The sequence below is a fragment of the Corapipo altera genome, unplaced genomic scaffold, assembly GCF_003945725.1.
Source record: "Corapipo altera isolate COAL_440 unplaced genomic scaffold, ASM394572v1 81, whole genome shotgun sequence".
Lineage (NCBI taxonomy): Eukaryota > Metazoa > Chordata > Aves > Passeriformes > Pipridae > Corapipo > Corapipo altera.
Window position 1 is genome coordinate 733,017 of NW_020884987.1, and position 12,425 is coordinate 745,441.

Here is a 12,425-nt window from a genome sequence, read left to right on the forward strand (position 1 = left end):
AGAGAGGAAGAGTATGTGTCCTCCTTTGAGGTGAGCACCCTGACTGCAAACGCTGCAGTGTGCAGTGCTCAGGCTACTGAGCCCCTGGCACGCCTCCCAGGCCGGCAAAATTGAAATTCCTGAAACAGACAGCATGGTCACAGGCCTCACCATCACCCAGCCTGCACTGCAGCTTACACTCACAGCTCTGCTCCCCTTGTGTTCTTTGTCCCTCTGCCACAGAGGGTGGCTCAGCTCAGACCGTGGACTGTGGGGACAGCTGTACACTGGCACGGTGGGGGAGGCCAGCAAAGCAGTTTGGGTAACGATGGCCCTCTGCCAACAACTCTGCTGATCCCTCAGGCCTGCTGTCCCCTCACACACACAGGACAGCCACAGCCAGCCACCTCCAGCACCTCTGCTCACAGCCTGGGCCCCCCCCCGGACCGCGCAAGCCCTGTGCCCAGCCTACAAAACCCCATGCAAACAAGAGGGCTGTGTACAATACCCCAGGTGTGTACAAGACCTCACAGGCACTGATTACATTGATCTGATGTTGCATCAGTCAGGAGAGCTCATAAAATCCACGTTTCCATCATTAGTGACAGCCTGTAGAAAGGCAGGTTTGGTGACAGTGAGCTCTGAGTTCTGTGCTGTGGGACCCTCAGGTTCCCCCAAGGATCAAACAGCAGCTTCCTACCAGCAGAGCCTACCTGACGTAGGACACATTTGTCAGTTATGCTTTTGACTCTATAAAGAGGAAGCCAATGAATTTTCCACCAGGAAGGACACCAACGGAAGGTTTCATATATTACAGACTTCTGTTCAAGATAAGACCTACTTTCTAAAAGTGAAACAAAGAGAAGAAAGTACAGTAACAGGAAGGGCTTGAGATGCTTAAAAGACTCAAATTCACTTCTGAAGCTAGAAAATTGACAGAAGGGCAGATTTTGTACATCCATGCTGTATTCTACCTCTGCTGAATTGCATTTTCAGAATTTAGAATGATACCATTACTTTTTGCTCCGGGAGATTAGAATCAGCACTTTTACTCTCTCCACAGATAACTTCAGGTGAAGTGCATCTGTTAAAGGGATCCCTGGATCAGAGACAAAATTACCAGCACTGTAAGAGCACTTACAGCCCCCCCTAAAATGTTCTTCCACACAGGATCTAATCTTACTGAGAGTGCTGACTGTTGCTGTTAGCATATCTAAAAAAAAATATTCTTCATCTTGTTAACTGTTGATGGAAGTGCATCCAGACTGAATCATTCAATATCAGAGTTCACATACTGACAGCAAGAAAAATAATTTAAGAAGGAAACCAAAATATGTTTTTTTCCACAAATCAGATGTGGACTTTTACAGACTCTAGAGAAGGAACACAACCAACCATAGCACTGTCATTCACATTTGGCAGAAGTAAAGACAAATCATGATTTTGCAGTTACCTTTGCCAGGTAAGTTTTAAGGAATGCTAGAAAAATAGCAATGTTTATCACTTCCATAAGAAAACTTCTATATTCAGGTGAGAATAGGGTTAAAAATCCCAGAAATGACTGGAAGAAAAGACATATATTAAGAACATGTAATGAAATAAAAAAAAGACAGAACTCTGCTTATAACCAAACTGGAAATAGAACCTGGTGTACCCAGTTCCTCCTAAACAACACAAAATCTACATACAAACACAAAAATTTGGCCAATTAGAACTGGCCATGATGAGAAGCTCTGGCTTGGAAACACCTCCTTTGAAATATCTGACCAGATAAATATTTAAAGCATATTAACTGGCTGAATATAAACATATAAGCAAGAACATACCAAGCCTCAAGTAAACGCTGAAGTGCAAAAAAGTTAAAGAATTATTTCATGCAGTTTTGCCAGCTGTAAATTAGTTCTTAGACGTAATCCAGCTCTATCATCTACTAACACAGTTTCTGGTCTGATACACTGATATAGGGGAAATGTGAAAGCTTTCCCTTTTTGCCCTTAAAACAGAGTTGTGGATATTCTATAGAAACCAAACCAGAAGCCTATCCAAAGAGATCCTTCAAGTGCACAGTATCTGTTTTCATAGAATGGCAGGGAAACAGCATCAAAATAATCAGGGACTTGGTACAGAACGCTTGCAACGTGCACTTAAAATGAACACTGCTTCCTTTTTTCCACTGTAATAAATTCCTGGGTAACAATTAGCAATAAATAAGGGCATTAAAGCAATCTCATAGTACTGCTGCCAAAATGACATAAAGCTTCTAAAAAGTCACTGTGAAGTGGTGGCTCACAAAGAACACTGCTGCAATAAAGACAGCTTTATTAATGTTTACAAAGTTATTTAGTACTCACTGGAGTCCAGTCTCTCACCCCAGAATAAATCTGAAACATTCTGCTTCAACAGCAGCCCTCCTGCCCCATTCCCTCAGCAGCACATTAGTTCAGGAGACAGGGCTTAGAATTCCTTGTTAGTACATTTTCTATTCCCACGAATCAGGTAAAAAAACCACAAAAGACAACAACAAAAATCATCCTTGTACCTTTACTACAAGCTGGGATTTCAAATGTCGTACTCATTTAAGATGAATTTATAGGGTTTTGAATCCCGATTTCATTAGCTTTGAGGAAGATGAGTTAAGATGTTTTGGCACTAAAAACCCCCCATGCTTTAAATGCATGTCACACAGAGCACTCTCTGGATGCCAGGCACAATGCCTTGCTGGAATTAACAGTGGGAAGAACAGCAAAGGCTCCAAGATGCCCTCGTCTTGTTATGTGCACTGCTTTTAAACACAAGTCACATTTTGCAGGATCAATTTCTGCCTGTTTCCTAAACCTACTGCTGATACAAATGGTTTCTGTAGGTGCCTCACCCCTCTTGCCTTTTCAAGCAAAAACTTTGCCTTCATTTAAGACACTACAGTTTAATTTGTTTCCATAAACAACCATCCTTCTTTAAATCTGAGTAAAAGCAGGTGCTTTGGCCAGGAATCCCCAAAAGTCTGTGTTAAAAGATGCAGATGACATGAAAAAATCCCCTGCCATCCCCATTCCCAGGATGGAACACCCTGTAACCACAGAGTGTTCTGCACACCATGCTGACTGTGGGTGGCCTCAGTAGAGTCTGACACAGCTGCTGTGCCCCAAATAAGTGTTTGCCCTGAACCTTGTGTCAGAGGAAGAACACCAGTCAGAAACGTGCTCTGGAGTAATGCCAGGGCAGCGCAACATTTTATTTGGATAAAAATTAAACCAGACGCTCTACCTCCCATGACCCACACTGCAGGAGGGCACAACAGCTGTTTTAGGGATTTTAACAGCCTTCCAACATGCTGCCACAGCAGCTGTGGGTGAGCCTGGTGATGTTGCTGGAGGCTGTCATCTCTGTCCTGCTGCTTCTGCTCCGGCTTTTCCTTCCCAGCCAGTGCTTTCACCCTGGTCGGCATCAGCCTGGATTGGCATCAGGCCTCTCTTCGTCCTGGGCTGGTGCCTTTTACAATGTTTCTTGAAGGTATAAATTCTGGCTTGTGCCTGGCTGCAAACCAAGCAGGGGCATGGCTGGACCTCGCTGTGCATCCTCACGCGGGGCTGGAGCTCAGAGGCCCCGAAAAGGCTCGGCCACACACAGAGCAGCGGCGAAGCCCAGAGATCACCAGGTGCTGCTTAGCGGAGTGACGTGACATGCACCGTGGTGGTGACATCATACAGGCACCGCCATGGTGATGTCATACAGGCCCAGGCCACCCAGCATCACCATGGCAGTGACGTCATACAGGCCCAGCCCTGCTGGCCCCGTGGCAGTGACATCACACAGGCCTGGCCCTGCCAGCACCATGGTGGTGATGTCATACACAGCTGGTCCCACAGCAGTGACGTCATACAGGCCCAGCCCAGGCCCGCTGCCTCCGCCCTGAAGTTTCACAGAAAAAGCTCTTTAAGGCACTAGACTGCCCAAAACACAGGTGCAAACTGTGCTAAGCCAAGGTTTTGATCTAACAGGCCCAAGTTTCAACATTCATCAAGTCAGATCGTCACAAGCTGTTTTGAAATGTTTAATGAGATTTTTTTGTTTTAAGATTTAACTTTACAAGGCAACTCGTCTCACTGTCATCAGTATTTCTCAATACAAAAGTCTTACAACGCTTTATTTGCTAAAAAACTACAACGTCGAGATGAGGGTTAGGGAGTTCTCTCCTTTTGCTAGCTCTTTTGTTAGGAGGGGTGTCCCACAGCCCGCTGCTGGAGGCTGCTGTACTCAGAGAATAAGTTACACAGGTTCTGTACATAATTACAGTCAGGAGTATGCACCTGTATAATACACCACAGGTAAATACCATCAGGACAGATAACTACTATATAGGAAAGCTTTTTCTTGCAGATTTCAGAGTTTATTTCATCATGAGTAAATCTGATATATCAGGGGACTGACATCCATCTTAGGCACTGATCCAGGCAGAATCGCCTTGCAGAAAAAGCTGGCCCTTTTGCCACACTTGTGCATTACTAAAAAAATTGTATGTAGCTCTCAAAGTCTTTAGCAAATCTATAAAAATAATTATTTGCTAGTCTCGTGCTTACCTTCAAACACAGTAAGTATTTGAATAACTTCCTATTCTCTTTCTGCATCAGGTTCACTGCAGTATTAGATCAGGCAGAAACTTCAAAACCCTAATTAGTCAACTGTGACTCAACCAACTGGGTATTTTAGCCCAAACAAAAGAGTCTAAATACAACTCCAAAGAAAATAAAGACAGTTTGTACCACAGCAGCTCAAGCTAACTAACACTGAATAGCTTCTCCATGGTGGGGAAAAAAAGTCACTATTGTAAGTTTTAGCACAGGATATTCAGGGAAAACATATTGTAAGCCCATGCTTTGTAAACATCTGTACAAATCATTCAGAGACTAGTGGCTTTGGAATGAATTTTCAAATCCTTGGCGTTATGCAGGGCAGGAATTAACAGCTGACACTATGAAAACAGGGAGAGGAAGAACACTGAAGGCTCCTGCATCAAGTACTTAAAACTGGATATTACTTTGTATTTTATTATAAAGTTTGTAGCATTACAGAGTCCAGCATGGCACCGTAAGTAACACTGTTACAGTTGCAGTATTTGTTTTTGCTTGGTACAAAAAAGCTGAACAGCAGCATTAACTGTTACACTGAATCCGGGATTGGAATGGATTGGTTTCTTCTGAACAGGGATGAGTCAGTGACTTAAAATAAAAAGGCTGCATTTTTAAATCTCAAAATATGTGCAAAATTCCTTTCAGTAGAGAATGTGGTAGAGGTGTGTGCAATCTTGAAGGTTAAGTCCCAACCCTGAAACTGCCGATATATTGCAAACAGTCACACGGAGGTGAACTCTGGATGGCTACTCACGACTTTAGGTGTTACTTCCAGGAGTCCTCCTCACAGCTGGTGTTCTCTCCCCACCCCGCTTTATGTCTTTTTATGCAGTGCATCAAGTACTGACATTCATAATTATTCCCACCTCCACCCTCCCCCCCCCCAAAAAAAATAAAATCGGTCCATGATAGTTCTAATAAGCTTCCTTCAGGAATTCCAGTAAACTCTCCATCCTAAGACAGCTGTAACTGTTACAATGGACTTATGAAAGCAAATGCAGTCTTGGGAGATGAAGGTCTGTGAAGAGTAGTATCTCCGTTTTCCTAAGGTCTTCAACAGCTTTTAAAAACACAGAACATGGATTCTGATGTTATTATGAGGAAAGTCCCTTGGATTTTGGTGCTTTAGCCTTGACGTGGTTTCCCGTTTTCACATGTTGTAGGCAACATAAATAGGATCCAACTGATCAGCTAAAAATCCATCTCTCAAGTGCATCCGTTGTTTCTCACCACGGGAATTGATGGGAATGACACCTGGGTCCACAATGACCACAACACCCACTATGAGATAATGCTCCTCCAGAACCACGTTCGTCACCAGCGCCACCAGGTCCAGCGCTTCCTGTTCCGAGCCTTCCAGCTCCACAACCACCACCAGCAAGTTTGTCCACGTAAACACAGCACTGTTGGCATGATACAGGTATTAACAGGGGGAAAAAAAATACCTACTCAAAGGAAGCTAGTTATTAAAAGAGATTATTATAAGAAAGACAAGACCTCCCAAAGCTTCCAAGTAAACAATGTGTACATTCTGACACAGCCAGGGAAGTTACAAGTTCTTCTGCTTTAGAAGAAATAAAAGGATACAGAAAAGCAATGCTGAGGTTCTTACCATTCTGCAATGCTCTTATGTGCCCTTATTACGGAGGTTTCTATGTCAATGGGATGGTACCTCATTCCTCTGAGCTCCAGTGTTTCATCCAAAGAGCCCACCACATACAGGGCATCGTGTCTCTCTGCAATACAGCACACACATTTAAACATCATCACATCTACAGGACAGACATGGCCATATGTACGTGCTCATTCCTGACATTCTAAAACATTCTCAGTGCTTCCTAGGGAAAGCAGTCTATAACACATCAAGCATTTGGAGAGAATGAAGAGCTCAAGCAGCACATCTGCCTGTAGACTCCAAGCAACTGAAACCAGACTGAAAAGAATTTCTGGGTCATCCAGTTCTGTCCCTTCTCTCATGTAATGTCATCTCAGTTCATAAACCCAATTGAAATCCAAAAGCATCTTTTTGTCCTACTGTTCTTACCAGAGAACTTTTCTCCTCTGATTGACAGGAACACTTTTTGAATTTCCCAATTTCACTTTTTGTCTTGTTTTGTTTTTAACACCAGCTTATACCCACTTGACCTCATGCCAGCAAAATTCTGCTCAGCTTCTTGAGTTCCCACAGTTTATGCAGTAAGATCAACTCTGTTCTCTCCGCAGCCTCAGCTTTGCCAGGTTAAATAAGCAAAGCTCTCCTAGACCCTTCTTGAAGGAGACACTCTCCATATTCATTCTGTAGCTCTGTTCAATTCAACTTTGCTTTTTTCTTTGTGAACTATTTTATAATTCTGCTCAGTCGTGTCACTGGAGATGAAAAGCATGCTGGGAAGCTGTATTTCATGCATATTGCTATGTTAATTCACTGTACACAGCCTCGCAAATGCTGACAAACTAAAGGACAACTGACACTGTTCCACGGTGACAAAAATCTCTAGGACATGTAATTTTTCAGAAAGCTACAAGGCACAAAAACTTGCTGTTATAATCCAGTGGCAGCAGTTGGGACACTGACACTATCCATGTAGACACCATCATTTGTTTCACTCCAGTCACAGAAAATTAGCAATATACATTTGCTAATAAGTTAGAAGCATTCAAACTCCCATCCTTAGGATGTTCAGAGATTTATTTTTTTTAATATATTATAATCAAGAGTTGTACCTGCTTTGTATTCTGCTTTAGCAGAAAATGTAAGCAGATTGAAGACAAACTGCCCTATTTCCCAAATTCAGACATCTCAGCTTAGATTTGAAAAAAAACCCCAAGATTAACAATTTATTTTCTATACTGGAAAAATTATGAAGAATTTTCTCCTCTAGACCTTTAAATTCTGAAAGGCTGTGAAATCACTGCTATCTGTGCGTGTCCCGAACCTGCTGAATGACAGAACAATTCCTGCTCAATTCAGCATTCTCCTGTGATAACAGGACAAACTTGAAGGACAGGTTACTCTTTGCTAGCTCAGCTATCCCAAGGAGTTTCAGGCTGTAGGCAGAAGGTGTTTCCTCTCACCTCCGCTGGCGTCAGTGAGCTCTGTCCTGCGCAGGAAGCCCAGGTACCCGGTCCGAGCCCACATGGTCTGAGTGTCCCCAAAGCTCAGGCGAGCAGTAAAGTGATCAGCGTGCAGTGCTTCCTCTCCATACACCGTGTAGTAACCAGTGGCATTGTGTGGACTGCTAACCCATATCTAGGGGATAAAACAAACTCAAAACAGAATCGTTCCCGTTTAAGCACAGGCTGTTTTGCCAGAGCCAGGCGGCACCATTTATTGATTTAAAAGATCTGTTTCACTGACAGTTCTGACCACTCCGAAATGCTGGTTTTATTAAAATTGTTAACCTCTACCTCACAGAAAATGACCAGGGAAAAGGAGTAAAAAGGAGTTTTATATACATGTAGTTGGGGGCTTGGTAAAGAGGAAAAATGAGCCATGCATTTGGCTTACAGGTCAGGAGCACCTGTTCAACCCATTAGCCGGGCATCTTATCACACAACAATCCAGATGTATATAAAACAAAGGTTAAAGCGAGCAGCAAATTACCTTCTTGCTGCTGTCCACTGATGGTAGTGCATCACTACCTGTTCCAGCTGCCAGGCAGACACAGACTAGTCCCCTGGTCTGGCAGAGGAGGGGGGAGCTATGCAGCTACACAGTACAGGTATGTAAACAGTGCCAGCTCTCTGTGGGGTTCATTCACGTGGCACAGCAAAGCCATCATGGCCGTCCCACCCAGGGGCAGGCACTTCTCTAACAGGAGATATTGATTTATCACATCACTGCTGACAGACACAGCACAACAGCATGAAAGCTTTACCTCTCCTAAGTGCGAGTCTCCCAGAGGTCCCTTGGTTTCTGTGTGTGCTATGATGACCTTTACTCCCGGAAGAATCTTGAATGAGAAGCATGCAGAAAAAAACTTTAATTCATCAAAAGTTAATAATGCAGAGCCACAGAAGTCAACAGTCTGTGCTTCCCTTGCTACTCCTCTCTGCACCACACGTATCAACCACCTTGTCCTACCAAGTTGTTTAACTTGTTCAATCGTTTTAACCCTGAGCAGCTGTTTTGCAGCTTCAGAGTTGGTTTCACACCCAGAAAATGCCTTCCACGTGAAGGCCTCTGATTTTTTCGGTGGTAGCAATGTGTCCTATTGCTTCATGTCATGCACCAGGCCTCCCTTTAACTACTTGATCACACCACGCTCCCTCTAGTGCCTCTCCTGGATACACTGTGATTAGCAAAGCTCATCACATGTATTCTGTACTAGGATCCAGGTGGAGCAGCTCACAGCCCAGGTTAAGGGCCACGAGGACACAATGAGGGTCATAATGAATTTAAACTGAAAGAGTAGGTTTAGATTAGATGTTAGGAAGAACTTCTTCCATGTGAGGGTGGTGTGGCCCTGGCACAGAGATGCCCCATCCCTGGAAGCATTCAAGGCCAGGCTGGATGGGGCTTGGAGCAATTTGGTCTAGGGGAAGATGACCCTGCCCATGGCAGGGGGGGATTTGGAATGAGATGATCTTTAAAGTCTCTTCCAACCCAAAACTCTCTAGGATTCTGTGATTCTATAAGGAGGAAGGATCAGTGTCAGTCTCTCACCTTCCCAGACTCCATAAGGGGCAGACTGTGTGGAGAGCCTCTCTCTACCAAACGCACCCTGATAAAATAAGAGGATACATTTGTACAAGGCTTTAAGAACTTAAATAGAAGTCAAATAGATATGTTCTACTATACCCACAGTTACCCTCTCCTTAGCTGCACTGACCAAGCTGTAATGAATCAATCAATTATGCTCAATTATTCACAACACAGTAAGACAGTTACGAGTTTCCAGCTGTCTTGAAGACTTCCCTATTAGCACAGAGCACATTTCTTTTAAGAACCTGTAACTCTGCTCTCTGGAGAGACAAGTGACTTTTTCCAAGAGAGCCCTATAGTTGCAGTTCCACCAGCATTTTAAATTCACCTTCTAAAAAAGATTCTCCTGGACCTCTACTTGTCACACTGAATGGTGGCAGAGCATTGGTAGGAATGACAGAAAGTAAAGAGTGAGCAGCCCAACTGGAATTAAATGACACAATGCAGCCCAGGGAAGGCTGAGGGAATGGAGTTGGTTTGGTCTGAAGGAAAAACCAAAAAGACTAAGGGAGACTCTAACTGTACTTTTTCCACTACCTGAAGGATACTCAGAGAGCCATGCAGGAGAAGAGGCCACGAATATAATATAGCAGGGAGTCAGCTGGCTGCTGCCAAGGATATTTCAACAAAGCAATGCAATGACTCTGAGGTTTCTCCTCTATAGTCATTAAAGAGCTAATGCTTTAACAGTCTGTACCTGTCATGTCGAAGTGCTCTCATATCCACATAGACTGTTGTTGGATCTGGTCCTGCTGTTCCCTAAGAATAAGGAGGAAGAAATAAATTCAACAGAAGCCACAAGATCCTGCTTTCATTCTCACAGCCACATAAATTCACAAATTTCTCTCCCTTTTTTACTGACACTTATAGAGCACTTCCCTAATCTACCAGAAATATAGTAAAATAGCCCCCCTTTCTACAGTGACTGCTCTAAAGCAGTCTTCTTATGGAATCACTCAATGAATGCACAAGTGAAGTATGTAGTACAGGTTAAGTCTAAGATTTTAAAATTTTTAAATTTAAGTTTTAAAGATTCTATTAGGGTAAGCACCTGCTGTAAAACCCACACAGCAAGTGCAAAGGATGTAAGTATAAACCAGTGTGGGCCTAATCCCTAACACTGCAGAACCAGATGGACTTCAGGACATGACAAGCACACATGCAGCACTATACCTGTTCAGCCAGCTTGCCCAGCCTGTTTGGCTGACAGCAGGACCACAAACAGAAGTAACAGAGGCCATCAAAGTGTGTGAAACAGAGAAAGGGAAAAAAAAAGAAAATACAAACAAAGAGGCACTGGAAACATAAGATACACACAGTAAGACAGAAAACAAAACTCATACTGTTTTAGAGTGAAAAGGAAATTTCCATTTCAGATTATTTAAAGGCTTGACACTCTTAGGTGGTTCCTTGGGAAACATGCAGGTTCCAGTTAAAGAACAAGAAGAGGGCTAAGACAGCTCATACATTGTTCTATCACAAATCCCTCCTCCCTTTATGAGGCTGCTTGCAGCTTCAGAAATACCTCCTCAGTCCAGCAGGGCTGGAGGACATTCTGTATTTATCTACATGCTAATTTGTACCAGAAGTTTGGCCATTCATCTACATCCATTTAAATTCAATGAATTTTAAAACGTCTAATACAAGTATCACTCTAGAAGAATGCAGGAGAGGGGTTAGAAAACCCACCACACTGAAAAAGGGCTCAAGAATGGAAAACAGAGATGAAAAAGGCGGAATATGAAGGGGAAGCTCAACTGCCCAGCAGTCCTACATAGCTCACAGGGGGTTTTTTGAGTACTTTTCATGTTGCCATTCAACACTCTGCAGAAAAACTGTTTTCCCCTCCCTCATCCCAAACTGGCTTTTAAAATTCTTATTTACATAGGCAACTCGGAAAGCTGATCTTTCATGCTGGGCAGCTGACATGTTTTATTCGATGTGTTTAAAATCTTAATTTACAGTCATCTTGATTTCATGTGTATCCTTCCTATTTTTCTCATAAAATCACTCTGGCCATATTTCTTTGTAACCATTTAGCTAGGGCTTGTTAAAAACCTTTCCTCCTTTAATTGTGAAAGAAACTATAGAAACTAAAGAAACAATTGTAAATGGCAACATATTTAAGAAACTTGTGTCCCAAAATGTCTCTCCTGTAGGAAAACCAGAACATTATAATATATCCTGAGAGGATAAAAGGGATTTTTCTTCATCTAGTGAGCACCAGGAACCAAAAAAAAAAAAAAAGGAAAGATTAAGTTTTGCAGAAGTACAGTAGCAATCTTCATAGAATCCTATGTTATGTGCAATTCATATCAATAAAATTGAAAATTAAATTTACAATTACACATATTTAATGCATGTCTCACTTAAGATATTCTCCACATACAAAGCTACATACTGCCTCATCTGAAAGCTGAGCACTATCAACTCAAAGACCATCCAAACTCCAGGGTGCTTTCCCATTTTCTAGTCCATATTTAGTATCTGAAGTTTCAGGTAAGTTTTGGAATATACTTTTTCTTAATTTCCTGACTGCAAAAGCAGTATTTCAGTAAGAAAAGTTAGATTTAATCTCATTAAATCACACATAAGAGATTATTATCAGCTGAACACCAAACTGTCAAAGGTGGTTCTGGCCCACAGCATGTCATTATCTCTAGTCTGTGAAGCAGGGCTGTGCACTTTATGGGCATAACCCCCCCCAAATCTTCCAACTTTATACCTTTAATTAAAAAAAAAGTCCAGCTCTCACATGAGGTGAGACAAACTTATTTGCATGTTGATAATACTCATTGGAGACCTTTAAAAGTCAAAAAACACCTGCCAACCTTGTCAGTTTTTCTGGGTCTTATTTGAGGAACTCTGTCTTCCATCTAATTCCACATTACACATACCGCTATTTTTCAAACAGACAGGATCTGAATAACACAAAAGCTGAAACAGCACTGCTTGTAACATTTAATATTTATGAAGAGGAAGCTGTTTATTTAATTTAATACTGCTCCTGCATAGTAGGAAGGAAACAAGTTTCTTAATACTGAACCTCTGGATTAGAAAAGCACATCAATTGGTCAATTAGTACAGAGAAGTGAAATTATCATAATCCACAT

General features: G+C 42.4%; 1 protein-coding gene across 2 annotated transcripts in view; it reads right to left on the bottom strand.

Moving 5' to 3' along the window:
* Positions 1 to 4,017: 4,017 nt before the first annotated feature.
* DIP2A (disco interacting protein 2 homolog A) overlaps positions 4,018 to 12,425 on the bottom strand; it is an 82,850-nt gene continuing 74,442 nt past the window's right edge. Inside the window, exons 33-39 of one of the 2 annotated variants that reach the window (XM_027666185.1) lie at positions 10,486 to 10,515; positions 10,010 to 10,071; positions 9,274 to 9,331; positions 8,486 to 8,560; positions 7,683 to 7,857; positions 6,220 to 6,343; positions 4,018 to 6,010 (exon numbers count right to left, since the gene is read on the bottom strand). In XM_027666185.1, the coding sequence (XP_027521986.1) occupies positions 5,758 to 6,010; positions 6,220 to 6,343; positions 7,683 to 7,857; positions 8,486 to 8,560; positions 9,274 to 9,331; positions 10,010 to 10,071; positions 10,486 to 10,515 (777 nt within the window). In that variant the 3' untranslated portion in view covers positions 4,018 to 5,757. The remainder of the gene's footprint in view (positions 6,011 to 6,219; positions 6,344 to 7,682; positions 7,858 to 8,485; positions 8,561 to 9,273; positions 9,332 to 10,009; positions 10,072 to 10,485; positions 10,516 to 12,425) is intronic. The other variant, XM_027666186.1, reaches the window with a different exon arrangement.